The 17,931-nt window shown below is 35.1% G+C and overlaps 2 protein-coding genes across 4 annotated transcripts in view; one reads left to right on the plus strand and one right to left on the minus strand.

Annotated features, from left to right (window-relative positions):
• LOC149774636 (uncharacterized) overlaps nucleotides 1-4,563 on the plus strand; it is a 32,280-nt gene extending 27,717 nt beyond the window's left edge. For 2 of the 3 annotated variants that reach the window (XM_089944860.1, XM_089944861.1), the window contains exon 6: nucleotides 1,923-4,563. In XM_089944860.1, coding sequence (XP_089800986.1) covers nucleotides 1,923-1,966 — 44 coding nt within the window. In that variant the 3' untranslated portion in view covers nucleotides 1,967-4,563. Of the gene's footprint in view, nucleotides 1-1,917 lie in introns of all 3 variants that reach the window. The other variant, XM_089944862.1, reaches the window with a different exon arrangement.
• Nucleotides 4,564-4,877: 314 nt separating this feature from the next.
• The window catches only part of LOC149774637 (uncharacterized), a 51,271-nt gene continuing 38,217 nt past the window's right edge, over nucleotides 4,878-17,931 (minus strand). Inside the window, exons 2-3 of the mRNA XM_089944962.1 lie at nucleotides 10,738-10,753; nucleotides 4,878-9,835 (exon numbers count right to left, since the gene is read on the minus strand). Coding sequence (XP_089801088.1) covers nucleotides 7,781-9,835; nucleotides 10,738-10,753 — 2,071 coding nt within the window. The 3' untranslated portion in view covers nucleotides 4,878-7,780. The remainder of the gene's footprint in view (nucleotides 9,836-10,737; nucleotides 10,754-17,931) is intronic.

Here is a 17,931-nt window from a genome sequence, read left to right on the forward strand (position 1 = left end):
GTGCCTGGATAGCACAGTGATAATGCACTTGCCTAGCCATTCTGTACTCCTTTGTTCAGTGATTTGTTCTGATTTGTTTTGAGTTGCTTGGTCGTCTAAGGTCATCGGTTTTCTTCGTGGCTACCTACTTCATTCACCTCCATGACATAATGAGACCGTAAAATGAATCATCAATTTAATGCATTCCTAATACTTCTTGATGTACATTATCCGATCGTGGCATTTAGCTCGTATTATTCACTCTGGCAAAATTGTTAGTATATTAAATAATGTATTACTTATAACATTTTTCATAGGCATTGGTAGAGCAACACTTGTCATCTCAAATATAATGTTTTCTTACTTACATGGCTGAAGAATTGTTGTTATTGTGTAGATAACGCTGCAGTGTTTTCTCTGCAACTATAATGAAAATAAAAAGCTACACTATTATTTTCCAATAATATGTTCCATGAAGAAAAATACTACAATGAAAGCATCAAAGTCCTATTGTGATCATGGCCATCTTAACAGTATTTTATCAACACTGATCAGATAGTCATATCAATCATGGGATCTCACTGAAAGACTTATTCTAATGTCGGCTTGTCCTACAATGGTGCTGATATGACGTCAAATATGGCCACCATGCAAGAAATTCTTAGAAATCCAGTCTATTCCTCTTGAATGGAAAATAATATTGATATTGGATTTACTTCCGAAGACTTCCCATTAAGTGTAGTTGGCATTGTATCACAATTGTACTAGTCACTCATCCAGTATGGTATCCACAGCCATCTTGAAAATAACATTATCGCTTTACCACCTAGATGGATGGTCATATTGTCAGGGCATTTTCACCAAAAGGCTTCCTATAATGTCCAAGAGGTTCTAAATGGAAATATTGTCTACAATATGCTTATCATGAAAGCCAGCTTCTTGCTACTAATACGTTTAACATAAGGAAAGTCATGCTAGCATGAGGTTTGCACCAGAAGACTTCTGACGGAATCTATCTGGTCTTCAATTGAAAGGTTACTGATCTGACCATCAGTATTGCTGTTATAATGGCCATCTTACAAATATCGATTCATCTACCCTTTCTTTATATATGGCTATATCATCATGGAAGTTTTCACCAAAAGATTTTTGTGCTGTCTGATTGGTTTCAAATACAAATGGCGACATTCTAATATCTAATATCCAATATGGGTGTCACTTCAGCTAGATTGAATATCTTTTTGTCGCCTCTCCTATGAAATTGATGACGCCATGTATTTATCTTGCTTTCAGTAATGTTTTCTTATAAATATGAATTAGATGTACATTTTAATTTACTAACGCACCACCAAGGACAGATTTCAAAGATAATAAATATATTGATGTTGTTATAATATTCTTCTTATATTTCAGGAAAGAACATATGAAGGATATACTTTTAAGTACAATATAACGTCTCCATAACATAAATCAAAATGTGCTTCTGTTTGATGTCTCATGATTCCACAAGCCAGAGTTTATATATCATGTTTAGAAGGTTTAAATACAATAGAAATTACGATCGCCAAGACAGATCTAAATTTGTATGTTGATGAAGAAAACACTATAATGGTAGTTTAATATATTTCAAAACCAAAGGAGCAAACTGACTTTTAGATGTGTTTAATTGTCTTGACTAGTTATTACAAACAGGTGATCCAATACGAAAGGTAAATATACAGAGTACTGGATATGAAAGCACATAGCATTATTAACGAATATGAGTGTCTAATAACAAACCAGTATTTTCTAAAAACAAATAATGTATGTGCAATGTCTGCCTTTTCTGTTACGCAAAATATTTGCGCAAAACACTTTTGTTAAAAAAAACACAAACTTTTACATGTTTTACTAATAAGCTGTCATAGTTATCGTTAATTTTCCTACCATTTATTCAAGGGTAGACTACCATGAAAATTACAAAGAGTTCCGACATCTCAGCTTATAGATAGACATCTCAGAGTCTAGTATTCAGGAAGTACAGGATGGCAATCCAGATTAAGCCACTACATTAATTATGATGTTGGTGGAATGTAAGCAGTTAAGTGTGGACACAGCCACTTTCAGAGACCTGGAAGATGCAGTTCAAGTTATTACAGTTAATGTTTGTATTCACTCTTTAACTGATATAATAACTAAAATTTTAATATTAATATATATTATGTCTAACGATACACCTGTGATGTAAATATTTACAAGTAAGACATTATTAACTTATGAAAGAGCATGCAATCCAAGGCATTTGCGAAGCAGTCATAGCAGCATATCATTTCATACAATCCACGATCCATATACAAATCAATTCTTAATAAGGCATTGATAGATTACTCGTACATGTACATTTAAATACTGCATAATTCTGATACGATTCAATCATCACATAGGTATTTCTAAATTACTCATGCACATAAATTGAATTCGTGCGTGACCCTGACACGCACGTTTATAAATTATTCTAACATCTATACAGTTGGAAAATTCTGTGGAACAATTTTTAAAGGTGTCACAAACCTGTTGATATAATGCTTTTACTGTAGAGCGGATAATAGTACAGCAAATAAATCACTGGTTTATAGCCAGACTTGTACCGAAAATCAATGAAAAACTGGCAAAATAGTAAAAGAGTGTATAGCATAATTTGTAATGTCTAGGGAATCTTTCATCTGTTTATCGATTCAGTTTCATATATTAATGATCTTCTTAGAGAGTCTTGGCTCCAACAGTAAATTATAGACAAGCAGCCTGAAGAGACAGACATCTTAATCAAATCAAAATAAGAGTAAGACAATATATGTTATTCTTGGTGTTGAAATAGGAGACCCTATATCCCGAGTCGTGAAAATACGTGTAAAACATCAAAAAGGAATGCTCAATTAATGCCTGAAGATCGTGAAAATTGAGAGAAAAGCAAGCTAAGTAGACTGCATTTAGGACACTGGAGCTGGCATTCAGATGTATTGATATAAAATCAGCATTCTTAAAAGGTTTGTGAAGTGATTCAGAAATGGCTTGAAATGAAGCAGTTTCAAATCCGTTATTTAACACATATAATTGTCTGTTGTGTGTATATATGTACTATTTTGAAAATGTTATAATTGTAATTTATAAGTACGTAAATCTAAAAACTTGATATTGTTGCAAGAGGCCATTCGTGTAGATGACCAATTAGTATAAATCGGAAAATGACACACTCTTTAGTATGAAATGCTAAATGCTGTATGCAAATGACTTATTTTCAATATTTTGTTCATCTAATCAAAGACAATTTTCCTATGCACATAATATCTCAGTTTGTCATATAAAGTGGGGATAATACCTTGGGTTTACGAGTCTAATTTATTTTGTCATTCCATCCAAATATTTGTCCTCTTCTTCATCTTTCCTTCAGTCTGTCTATCCTACATTCATATCCGCAGATGTTTCCTCCATGACAATATATCTGCTTTTGAATTAAACTTGATATGCAAGTTGGTTTTGACGCAGTTTTCGCTGGGAGTCATTATAATGGCACTCATCATTCAAGGTCATTACTTAGTAGCGGTATTGTTCATGATTGTCAAATCCACCTGTCTTCATTTCTGCACAGCAATTGGAATTAAAATTTGTTTCTGAGTGTGATTGCTCCATTTAACATTCCATGATAGTCAGAACCACATATTTTCATTTTTTCCTGTAACCTGACTGGTCTTAGGGGCACAAATGATGACCTTGACACAATTTGTCTCTATTTCGCTCTGTTCTCCAATGCTCTTAGGGATTTTGTATGTCCATGCCTGTCCACTATTTGATGATACCTTCCGCTTTCCTGTTCGTTCTGGACCCTCTACGATTGTCTTTGAATTGTAGATGGTTGTGAGTCGTGACCATACCATCTTAGTTTGTGTTTCTTACAGTGTTGAGCAGATCTTCATATGGTACAATTGTACATTGGATTCTAATGCACATCTCCTCATTGGAGACGTGGTCTAAGTAAAAAAATATCAGGATCCTACGATAACATTTCATCTCTAAGGCATGTGTTATTTCCTTAAGGTCGTCTGACAGGGTAGTTATCTCACGTGATACAGGAATGTTGAAATGACGATGGTGCTCAAAATTCTGATCTTGGATGCATGGTTAAAAACACTAACTCCATCTCATAAAATCGTAATCCATGTTGGAATAATAAAATAGTATCTCACATTATATTCATATATGATAAAGCTAAATGCTGTTTTCTTTTTTGTTTTCTTACATTCCTTTTCTTTTTTTAACATGCACTATATAAATAAATGCATACATCGCATGGTGTCATTTAAATAATTTTTTTTTGCTAATAGTATTGTCCTTATTTTGTATCTAACAAAATGATAATAACGAAATATAAATGTATATAACAGATATACCTTCCATGATTTATACAAGGGCTTCAGTATTTATCAGACACATCTCTATTCCATTTCTTTGATGAATAAATATGAATGATATTTGTATATAACTTTTGTTACTTAACAGTACAAGTCCTGTTGAAATTAAGAAGTATCGACATTAAAAATATTATCATTACTGCATGGTCATATTCTATTTTATACCATAAACAAGCTTTATCGTTTAAGAGTGAGCAAGCCACTTCCATCCACCCCCACCCCCACCAACCGAAAAAATAATAAATCATGTATCCATTAATTTAATAATGTTAGGTTTGACAAATTGGACATTACCTATGTATTATGTTGTTTCCAAAATCAATGTCCCTAATCATGTAAACCGCGAACTTCTCTTTTGGACTAAGGTCAGTTACAAAGTGTAAATATACACAGCGTACAACCATAGAGAAATAGCAACAAACAATGCATATTAAATATGCAAAACTCTCAAAATGCAGACAAGCCATTTAATTAATCTATAATCTTTCTTGCAAAATGTTTAAACAAATTCTGGCTGTCGTTATCGTGTATCTGTCCTAAAACCCATTGATAATAAACCTTATATTTTCCAGGCTAGGTCAAAATCCGTTTTCTTTCCAGTGAAGTTTCAATTACATAGTTCAAAATCCCTCTGAGATGTACAAATTCGGCCATGATGTAAGAACAGCCAGTTGTAGACGAACATAATATTAATAGCGCTATATCAACATAACCTTAACTCCCGTTTTAAATGGTTTATGGTGTACAGGTGTGTGGGTGGGTGGGTGGGGGTCAATCTGGAAAATATCTTGTTAAAGGTTGGTCGTTAAAATATTATCTAAATGAGTATTGTGGAAATTGGGTCATTAAAATGGTATTTAAGTGTGTATTTTAGAAATTGGGTCATTAAATGGTATTTAAGTGTGTATTTTAAACATTGGGTCATTAAATATTTTAAATGAGTATTGTTCTAGTGAGTTATGAAAATGTTGTTTAAATTGAGGTCTTAACAATTAATCCACGCTCTAGTGCTTTTATATAAACTCTGAAATATTGCAACATGAACAAATATAAGCAAAATAATACAACCTGGCATTTAAAAGGGAAATAACTATGTCAGTACTGCTATCTTTTTGCAAGGTTTACTTCCCTTTATTGTATACAATTTACTGTTTTCGTGGTTATCAGTAGTCCGTCTGTAACCCATTGATGTGTTACTTCTTTGATGACTCAGATAACCAATTTCGTGAAATTCCTTTTATTATCTTTAGTTGCAGGCTTACTCGGCTTATAGCACTCCAAATTCCACATAAACATTGCAATATATCTTTTGTGTACATTATTAAGCTAATTTTCAATATTCTGAATGAAAACAATACTTATAAACGCTAAAGAGCGTCACATTTGCAATACTGTTCACATTTCATTTCAGCATTAGATGTTATTATCAACACAATTAGAGAGGCTTGTTCAGTAAATAGAATCGAATAGTTTTGTATGCCAAGAATATTTTTATCTCTATGAAAACCATATCACATTATTTTCAGCAATATTTCATCCGATATTCATACATATTGACATTTGCCTAGGACAGAAGCCTGTAGATAAGGGGAAAAAGTATTTGAAAATCAATTAATTACGATAATAATAATAATAATAATAATAATAATAATAATGAAAATAATAATAATAATAATATTAAATATCTTTTTAAAAGGAATTTTTGAAAGAAATGCAGGTCTTTTCTTTTAAGCCCAAGATTCACCATTGCTTGTAAATCTTTTGCAAAATATTTAGGTTAATAAAGGAAACAATTCTTTCTTAGATTTCATCATACTTTGTGCAAAATATTCTTATTTTGGTGGAATTGTTAATATTAATCTATTCAGTTGCACCTACACTTAGACATTGTGCTTCATTTAAATTTAGATGTATAGTCACGTGCAATTTTGGTAATTTAGTCAACTGATATAGCTCTAGTTTTATTCTTACATGTGGAGAGTTTATCCATAGAGTGATTCAGCCAAAGTCTATTCTTACATGTGGAGAGTTTATCCATAGAGTGATTCAGCCAAAGTATATTCTTACATGTGGAGAGTTTATCCATAGAGTGATTCAGCCAAAGTGTATTCTTACATGTGGAGAGTTTATCCATAGAGTTATTCAGCCAAAGTCTATTCTTACCTGCGAACAGTTTATCCACAGAGTTATTCAGCCAAAGTCTATTCTTACATGTGGAGAGTTTATCCATAGAGTTATTGAGCCAAAGTCTATTCTTACCTGCAGACAAATTTGTTCAAATAATTATAAAGCTAGAGTTCTCTTATGCGTGTGTGTGTGTGTGTGTGTTAAAATAAAATGGTTTTGAATTTATAGAGATTTGTCGGTATATCAAATTGTGATACGCACATGATACGTTAAAATACGTACATAAACATTGTTTCAAAAGGGAGGCTATCGCTTCTATACTCCCTAATTAGGATGAATTGACATTGATTAATCATTAGCGACGTAAGAAAATAACGAGAAAAATATTAATAATCCCCATTTTCTAAATCATACTCAACATTGTACACAATTTCATCTAAATACTCTCTGCTTTCATCTCTCTCGCTCCTCTCTCACCCAATCTCCACACCCTACAAGAGACAAATACTGGGAAATCTGTGTAAGGGATGTTAGGAGTTCATTCACGCCTTCAAAACACAATTGCATTTAGTTAATCTTAGCTCCGATAGAAATGCAAGTATGTGTATTTGTATATGATATAATTAAAATATACGTCCTCTGTATCAACAATAACCCACTCGTTGTATACATTTTCAATTACAAGTGTACTCAAAATATCTCGTTTCCTTTGAATGATCTCGTAAGACTGAAGTATAGCATATAATTTCACTCTTGTATCAAATGAAAGTATACCAAATAATTTCCCTCTTGGATAAAATGAAATATAGCAAATAATTTCCTTCTTGAATACAATGAATGTATAGCGTATAATTTCCCTCTTGTATCAAAAGAAAGTATAGCATATATTTTCCCTCCTGTATAAAATGAAAGTATAGCATATGATTTCCCTCGTATTTTAATGACATTTTGTAAAACAAACAACTTTCTGACATTGTACTAAGTAGTTCACCAAGCATTTCAAATAATGGACTGGCTGTTTTATAAGTAGAGCAATAAGACTTTTCTCTCAATTTATATTTATACACCATCATACACTAGAGCTATACCAGAGTACAATCTGTAATACGCCACGTGGTCTTCACCAACACAGGATATACTACATTATAATCTACCAAAAGTAACCATGCGCTTCACATACACAATACAATTTGTTAATCGCTTTTCTTTTTCTTTTAACAAGTAATATTTTAGTCACACATATCATATACTTCAACAGTATCACTATTATAGTAACATACAATGTATCTGTCCCGGTCTTTGTAGAACTTAAGTGTTCTTGGATTTATTCTATCTTTCTTCTTTGAAATCAGTGTCTTGACGAGCTTGCCGTCCGCTGATATCTGCTGGATATTGAACGAACTGAAACCACACAGGTAAATGTTCCCCTCCCTGTCAGTGTCAATTCCGTTTGGATTTGTCATGTCCTGATCCATGTAGGTAAACAAAATATTCCAAGACGTGTTGTAGGAAACCATTTTGTGTCCACCATTATATGATATGTAGATAACTGTTTCAGCTCTGTTTATTTTGACATACAGTGGATTTAACAGTTTCTCAGTTTGATAACTGTCCGGTCGGACAACTCTGATCTCTGTTCCAGCCATGTCCAGTATCAGGACACTATGTTCATTAGCACATGTGGTGACCACCAACTGATAATTGATCTCTGCTATACCCCAACACTGGAGTCTTGTTTTGATCTCTTTGACCTTGTGCATCTTGTCCCTGATTCCAATTACCAAAATGGTCTTTTTGATAGGTACAGTCACAGCGATGTCATTGTCCAGTACCATGCAAGCATTCCAAGGATTTTCTTGAACTGTCATACTGTCTTGCATCTGATAATTTTCTCCATACACTTTAATCTTGGAATTGTTATAATCTACGATGATATGTTTTGAGCCTGGCAGTATTAGGATATCAGTTATATTAAATGAATTGATATCATCCCGTACCTTCACATTGAACTCAGATACCTTCACTGCTTTTCTGTCTTTTAAAGGGGTTCCAGTAGAGTCACTTACGACCTCCACATTTTGTTGCGATGGCGTTGCTATAAGACACGCAGGAAAATCGTGTTTAGTTCGAGTCACCTTTATTAATCCAAATCCATTTAATTCCTTTATCAAGTCCTTTAGCTTTGTATTGATATCTAATCCAATTCTGATATCCCTAATATCTTCCTTGTACTCCGACATGACCTTTAAATATCTGTTTTGATTCTTCTCCATGTTGTGGAGCATGATGACTTTCTGGGTCTCAGTCCCGTGGGTCATCACAAGGTCATATTGGGTCAAGTCATTCTGAATCGCAGCAATTAAACTATGACACCTGGCCTCTTGATTTTGCAAATTTAAATCTTCAGATTTATGATTTCCTTCAAGAGAGGCAATTAAATCGTCCTCCAGTTTTTGTAGTTGGACATTTAGCTCAGATTTCAGATTCCCTATTTGCTGTAAAATGGCGGATTTATCAGTTTTAATGCTATCAGCACTTTCCTTTACCTTGCTTGTCATTTGCTTCAGGTGACTTCCAATGTTACGTAGGTTCGCTTCCAAATCTTTTGATTTTGTTCTCATATCAAAAGCTTTAAACAGGTCCTCAATTGTGATGACTCTTTCGCATTTCCGATGTTCAAGAAATCCACATGTACTACAGCATAGTGAACTGTGATCCCTACAGAAGAATTCGATGCTTTTTCTGTGATGCCTGGGACATATTTCTATGATTGTTAAGTTGGGAATCGTAATACAAGATGTATTTTCAGAGTTTAAATCGATAACATCGTGTCGAATTTGTGAATGGGTTTCATTGTGGTGTTCTCTGCATATTTTGCACATGAATCCTTTACAATCTTTACAAAATGATACTGATGTTGTTTGTATATTCCATTTTTGACATATGTCACATAATTGGTCGCCATGCATTTTCCCTGCTACATCTAACACAGCAGATACAATGCTGTTGACAGGGAATGATTCCGCCCACTGTTCGACACTTATTGTGGTATCAGGTAATGTTGTATCTACTCTACATACCGGGCAAGGAAAGCATGCCTGTGAAGTCCCCCTGTTGATCACCTTACTGTCAATATGTGACTGAAGACACAAAGCACAATACGTATGTCCGCATGGCAAAACCTTTGGTTTTCTAAGCGTCTCTAGGCAGATGGGACACTGTAACGCTTGAGGTAGCCATCCCTCCGTTGGTGAAACAGTCGCCATTTTGTAACAATTTATTCGCTACATAAACGTCTTCCACGTAAGCATGTATGCATTCCTTTCAGATATCACCCAGTCGACCTGACGTCATACACGATATAAATAGCTCATACGAAGATATTCACCTAGGTACAGGTATTGATAGCCAGTCCGTAAATATTCACTCCTTTCAATAGAATTGCATACTATTAGTACATAGCTATTTACCTACAGGTCTAAATAGGTACGTACATGCTTATTCTTAGCACTTTTATTATATATATATATATATATATATATATATATATATATATATATATACACACACATATGCCAGAAGCATTTGTCCAATTATGAACGCTTATATAATGATTATCACAAAGGATCTTATTTGTTCCTTAGTAATATGAGGTGACTTTCCATTCCTGTTACCTTAAAACGATGACGCTCTTCTTTTAATGTCATGTACAATATACATCCATCCAAAAATAATAGCATGTCTAATGTATATAAATGTTGCTTTTAAGAGTCATTGCACTGTTAAACGAAATAAACTATTACATATCTCATTCTTAATTATCAATGACCAGCCTTATATGTTGTTTAAGTGGCTAGAGTGTCCGCATCGTATGGGGTGTCACGGGTTCGAACCCCGGCCGAATCATACCAAACGCTTATACAAACAGTGTTAGCCGCTGCCTCGCTTGGCACCCAGCATTAAAAGGTTAGTGTTAGGACTAGTCAGCCTGGTTTCAGGATAATGTAACTGGGTGGGACATGGTGGTACATATCTGTGGCATGATACCCTAGTGCTAGACACTACTATAAACTACCACACTGCAGACATCGTAGCGATATCGCTTAATTTTTTTATATAGCTACGTTAAAAAGTCCTAATCACAAACACAGTATTATTTAATGACAGCACTGGGATAGATAAATACCTGATAAGTTCGGGAGCTGCACATACGAAAGGTATATCATGAAATTATGTATCTGTTATACGCAATAATATTTAATTATTATCGCTTACAACAAACAAATAATATTACAAATTATAGTGATGCCTTTCGCGAAATAATTGTCAATACCTACAGCCAAATACACGTTACGGCCTGTTCTATGCATTCATTTGTTTGTATATAGTCCATGTTCTACAAAAGTGTAAATCAAAGCAAACACGTAACAATGAAACCACATTTAACACTATCGAATATGACTACACTGGGTTATGAGATACTATTGTATTATTATAATATCTGATTACGTTATTATAAGATAGTATTGCGTTATTCAGAAATAATATCGGGTTATTATTAGAGCCGTTGTGGTCATAAGAACCAACATTGCGTTGCAACGAAATATTGTCGTGTCCTTGCCTGAAAACATTGCTTTGCTACGAAATAGTGTCGTGTCCTTGCCAGATAGCATTGCGATAATGCAAACAGCATTAGTCAGTACAACATAATATTTTGTTATTACGAGATAGAATGATGTTGTTCTTAGATTATATTGAGGTTTATTTCCAATATTGGTATGTATGAAGTTTCCTTTTAACAGAAGTAAAGGGGTATGACATATTGTTTTAAAAGATAAACATTTGACTCAGTAATCCTGAACCAATATAATTTCATGAATTAAAGTAGATATCAGCCAAATGATTTATCGTCGACTGCAACTAAGACAGTTGCCTGTACTTAAGGCAATATGGCGTCATCAGAATAATTATATTATCTAAGTTTTATTACTTTTTTATTTCTTAAATACAGCATTTCCTTACTAAACTCCAAATGAAAAAGGCGGTGTGGGGAAGATGATTTTTCTAAATGTATTGTTTGTTAATCAAGCTGAACTTTTAAAGCGCAAGTATGTAAACAAATATGACTACCATGGAAAATAAATGATGTTCACAAAGTGCCGCCTGTAGGAATTCGAGGAGCAGCAGAAAGGGATGACAACCTCTATTTGGTTCACTCTCCATTTTGCAAAATACGCCTTCCTGGAAAATCGCAAAAAAAGCGTTTTTTCCCAGCATTCGTTGTGAGACAACACTTTTCACCGAACTTAATAGACCCAAATTTGTCTTACTGTCTATCGCCGATCACAAAAAAATCTCAGGAAAATACGAGATCGTGTCGGTGCCAAGCTGGAGGCCGCACCCTCTCTGCTGCTATAAATTAAATCATTATTATATCAATAATGGCCAATATCGCAGAAGCATATACCACTAGATTAGCTCGAGAGCGACTAGAAACAATCAAGATATTTCTCCCTGTTCGTGAGTCTGTAAGACAAAAACTTCAAGAACGTCAAGAAGCACATGTTGAATTCGCAACTGGTACTGAACAAATATTTAGACCTGTTTCTGAAAAAGCTGTTTGGGGAGATATTAAGGATAAGGGTGAGAGAAAAAGGATATTCTTCCAGTACTTAAACGAACAGATTTGTTTTACATGAGCTTCCAAATACGATAACTGACGCACAACCTCAACCGCCTCAACCTGAAGGTGCTGCTGGTGAAACCCCAAAGGAGGAAAAGGAAATTAGTTGTATGGAGAAATTTATTGAAAACGGTATAAAAACAATAAAACAATTTCAACTGTTGAAACCCGATGATATAATCAAGTTTGGTGCGTTTGCTGCTTTAAGTTATTCTTTAAGAGATACATTTTTAAAATCCGAATATGCCGCATGGATTGACTGGGTGTTTAAAATATACCAAAACATCAATCAGATATATAAGCAGGGTTTTTTGTATAACACATTTTTATATGGAATAGAAAAATATTATGGTCATCAACAAAAAATACAACAACAACAAAAAGACAAACAGCAGAAAGAAAGAGAAGAGTGTAAACAACAAAAAGAAAAACAACAAAAAGAAAAGGAAGAGCGAAAACAATAAAATGAAAAGGAAGAGCGAAAAAAACAACAAAAAACTTCCCGGCAGGAACCTTCATATCAACCTCGTCCTCCATTGCCACAAACGGAAAAAGAGCTGTATTATCCAGATGAAGAAGAAGAAGATTTTTACGATATACCTGACACCGGTGCTACTGGTAGTGGATTGGGAAGTGATCTTGTTTGTTCTAACAATATAAACAATGACGTGCAACGGTTAGAAGTTATCATCGGAGAAAACGAACTATAAATAACTCACCAAAAATAATTAATGAAGCATTTGATATTTGTCGATGATTATTTCAAGGCGGTATCATGGATACTGGTATTTACCGAGAACTTACTGATGAGCTCGTTGATGATTATCTTAGCGACTAATTGTCACAGTGAATGGATAAATAAATAATTAAATAAAATGATTGTACACAATTCTCATCGTAGACTAATCATGGTCAGGGTGGTAAATTAACGATTGCCATTATACAGAATGACTCGGCGATGTTGTTCGGGATTTCTTTACGAGGATGGCTCATAAAGCAATGCCAATTGTAAAACAATTATCGATGTAAGCCATGGATATTATTCGCGATAAAGCTCTCGGTGCCGTTGGTAACGTTGTTAGTAAAGCGTTCTTGGCAATCAAGAACCGACTACCACGATTAATACGCAAAGCACCACCACCAGTAAAATTACCAGGCACTGAAGTTATGTCCGCGGGTGTTAGTAAAATAATAAATCAAGCCGCAAATCAAAAACTAGCAGCGTTGATGAATCAGGGGACTGAACAAATAAATACAAGTCTGATATCAGGAAGTGGTTTTCATTTTAGGCGATAACAAATTATAATAGAATATTTAAACGTTAATCCGACACAGCGTTTGACATAGACGAACCGGTTCTTAAAAACGAATCAGTGCCATGATTTTCAGTATTATTCTTATGACACACGAGATCCAAATCAGCGAGGACGAATTGAATTACAAATTCAAGATACAATCAGGTATTTCTTACTCGTTCATGCATTTATTGAAGTAGAAGGTGAAATTATAAAATCAGATAATACAGTATATAGAGATGGTGTTAAAGTTGGTTTTGTTAATAATGGAATTATGGTCTTGTTTGAAAGAGCTACGTATATGATTGATGGAAACAAATTTGAATCAATTGAAAATAATGTTGATGTAGCTACACCAATAATAGGTTTGACAAGATATTCCGATGATTATACAAGATCAGCTGGTCCTTCAATGATGTTTGCTAAGGACACTTCTGATTTTCCTGACAACGATCAGTACAATATTAGACGGCCTGGAAACAATACCAACAATGCTGATGTATGGCCGATGGTTCATGGTGCCAATCCAGAATTTAATTTAGGATTTGTAGCGCTTACATTAATGTTTAGTGTTGATCGTAGTAGATTTTTATGCGCAATTCCGTTGTCGCATATATTTGGATTTTGTGGAGATGCTAGAAAAGTAATTTTTGGAGCGAAATACACAGTTGTGCTTTTTAGAAAAGCTGATGATAATGATGCTTAATGGCGACCCATAGGTGACGCTTGTAAAGTAGCGCTGATAAAACTTACGTTGTGGATGCCGGTAATGACTCCTGCAATTGCTAAAGAACAGCGATTACTATCTTTTATGAATCAAGGTGGTAAATCGTTGTTATCATGGCTTACAGTAACCACATATAGTGCTCAAAGTTATATTAATGGTTTATTTACATGGCATATAGCATCGCATCAGGAGTTTTCTGCACCACGACATATTTTCATTGCTCTTCAAGATGTTACACGAACAAACTCACAAACACGGAGTCATATGATATTTGATCAACTCTGCGTTCTGAAGTTTCCTTAAAAATAAACCGACATCAAGATCTATCTGAGAATACTGCTAGATTTTGATAATAATCATATTGCACGTGTATATCAACGTTTGACGAAATATCTAGGGCGTGATATAAATATACATACTGGCTTACAACTATCACAATTAGATTTTATGACATGTGATCCAATCTGTTACGTTTCACTAGAGTATCTTGATTTAGCTAGACAATCTATCTTTGGTATACACTTTCCAGCTCGTGTGCTAACAGGAGCTATAGATAATTACAAAGCAATTGCTGTTATACTCAGCGATAAATCAGTGTTACTTGAGGGTGTTGGTGGACGAATGAGAGTCATTGATGCCCCAGTGGAAAACATATAGACAATTAGACTAATCGCGTTAATTATAAGAATGTCATACAGTCACGTTAATGTCACTCTGACTCCAGGTCAGGTGAAAAATCACCATAAAAGAACGCGAGCTCGGGGGCAATAATAAAACTAGAATAGGATCAAATTGCTAGCGGTGGTCCAAACAAGTTATCGTTGACTAAAACTCAACTAAAGCATTTCAATAAAGCGAAGCAAGCAAAAACTGGAGTTCAACTTGTTTTCGCTCCAAAAGCTATCAGCGACATGATTAAAACTGGTGGTATATTTCCACTTCTCGCAACAATACCAGCATTAATTTCCGCTCATGCTCCAGCTGTTGCAAAAGCAGCCGCGTTAGGTGCTGATGGAACCGCTGATGAAATGGCATGAAAGAAAGCAACTGGAAAAGGGTAAAATGTCAGCTGGTCTAAGACTTCCAGGAACTCCGCACTCATGGTACGGGAAGGGTCTAAGACTACCAGGAAATCCACCCTCATGATATCCCAAACACAGCTGATGAAATCAGCGGTTTTACACGCATGTCCTATTTTGATTTACTCTATGCTAAACAATTAAATATAAAAAGATTCAGAGATGTTTTTATGCGAAATCAGTTACCGAGCCAACCGAATATCAGCGAATCAGAAATTATTAATCTCGATAACAGCGATGGTACAGGAACTCATTGGGTTGCTTACGCGATACGTCCACATGGAGCTGTTTATTTCGATTCGTATAGGTTGGCACCACCAGTTGAATTTCTAAAATACGTACAAAGTACCCCCAAGAAAATTCCAGTTCGGTACTCAATGCTACTAACACAAACACTAACTAAACCTCCGATATGTGGCCTTGAAGTAATTAATGTACTTGATGCGTTCTCAAAATCAACCAAACCACCACACAATGTAGTGCACGAGTATACCGCGGAACGATTTAACATTTTAAACAATCACTAAAGAATAATGGTTGATATTTACGGAAGATCTCTCAGTGAAGTAAGGAGTAAAAAATGCGACGACGTAGATTTATCAAAATATGCGACCAAAGATGAGATTGATAATTTTGTAACGTTGTCCGAGATAGACCAATATGAGGTTGTTATTTTTCAAGACCGGCATGGCAAGCTAAAAACCAGCAATAGTACAACGCGTACTCGGTGAGGTCACGGATTACATCCCTATGTTTACTGATAGCGATAAAATCAAAGACTCAAGTATATCAGTTGCAGTATATCAGTTGTAAGTCTCAGAGACGAGATGAAAAAAGTTGTAGCGGATCGCTTAAAAAATACCTGTGACATAATGACAGGTGAACTCAGCATGAACGGAAACAATATAACAGTGTTAAGAGATCCAACATCCGACGAAGATGCCGCGACGAAAAATTTGGTAGACGTGGGCTACAGCACCATAGACGGTAAATTATCCACGTTGTGGGCCGATTATGACGTTAACTACTGCACTGTTGACCGTAAATTATCCACGTTCCGAGCCGAGTATGATGTTCACGTAAACGCGTTTACAAATCTCGGTAGAAACTTTAGAAAAGTTAATGAAACCGCAGAATACTTTGGTACCCCATTGACCGTTGATGCAAAACTTTTCGATATCAAAACTAACATTTGCATGATCAAGAAAATACGCGAAGATGTTGTAATTGGAATTCCTGAGATTCTTTATAAAATTAGTCTGATTAAACTCCCACCCGGAGTTACTCCCGGGCATATTAACAACATAGTATACACTTGTATCATCTGGATTTGCAATACGGTCAGCGCAGAACAATACTATCAAACATACCGCAATAATTACTGGTGTGTATATGCTGTCTGTGTTCAGTGCTGCAAAATTTGATCTATTTACAACATATCCCTGGCGACATTCCACCGACAAGTTTTCCGGGGTTGTGACTATCATATTAAATAACGGAACCGAAAAAAACATTTATACTGGAAGCAGCTGATAAGAAATTAACCGCAAAATCATACCGGTGGTGTCTGCAATTTGTAGCGAAAACACTTCAATTGGTTACTGCGTAAAATAATTAATGGCGTTGTCAAAAACGGAGTCAAGAACAACATTGGGTGCGCAACAATATATATAAGATCAAGCACGTGAATGGCAATCAAATTTAAAAACCATCATTGACAAATACAACGTAAAAGGAAAAAAATACCGGCGAAGTGTAATCATGCTTGATGCTATAGTTTATTCAGTATCCGCGCTAGTTGCGTCCACCGGAGTAGTATTATCAGAGTTAACGCCAGTAACAACTGTAATCGCGGTAACAATATGCATTTCATCATCGACTGTAATTTCCGCGGTTTTTAAAATTATCGAGAAAAAGATGCACGAACACAAAACTCATCGATGCAGTTGTAAAATTAAAAACAGCTACGGACGCGTACTCGAAATTATCGTCGCTGACATCATCAAGCATCGACGATACAACAATATCAGATTCCGAATTTACGTTAATGACAAAGAAATACAATGAAGTTCACAATTTGAAAAAAGAAGAAATATATAATGACAGAACTGTCAAGAACTGTCAAGAACAGCAAGCCTGAATTCAACTCCTCCGACCACATGGATGAACCTAAAAGATCTGATTTTGCGACGGACAATTAATCATGCCATGGGGTTAACCAGTATTTCAAACGAAAATTACTCGATGTAAAAAACGCAACGTCGGGTGATTTTGAATTCGACACAAGGGATCTTATTTTTTGGCATAACTCGGGTAGTGTGACTTATACTGTTCCTGTTCAGACCACAAACAACGATTTTCGGACGCGTATTTGATAACAGAAGCAGACCTACCAAATTTTAAACTTCCCGGGTATAACGCAGACAAACTAAGAAAATCCGTCTACGATACCATTGATGAGTTCTTTAAACACCATTTGAAAACGAAGATAATAAATAATGGCAGAGCTACTTCAGCAGATAGCCGCAAACACAAACCCGGTGAGAACAGTGAGCTCAACCAAGCATGAATTCAGTATTAATTTTCCAACTGCGAT

The sequence above is a fragment of the Sinohyriopsis cumingii genome, unplaced genomic scaffold (genome assembly GCF_028554795.1).
Source record: "Sinohyriopsis cumingii isolate HCF-2022 unplaced genomic scaffold, ASM2855479v2 utg000160l, whole genome shotgun sequence".
Classification (NCBI taxonomy): Eukaryota; Metazoa; Mollusca; class Bivalvia; order Unionida; family Unionidae; genus Sinohyriopsis; species Sinohyriopsis cumingii.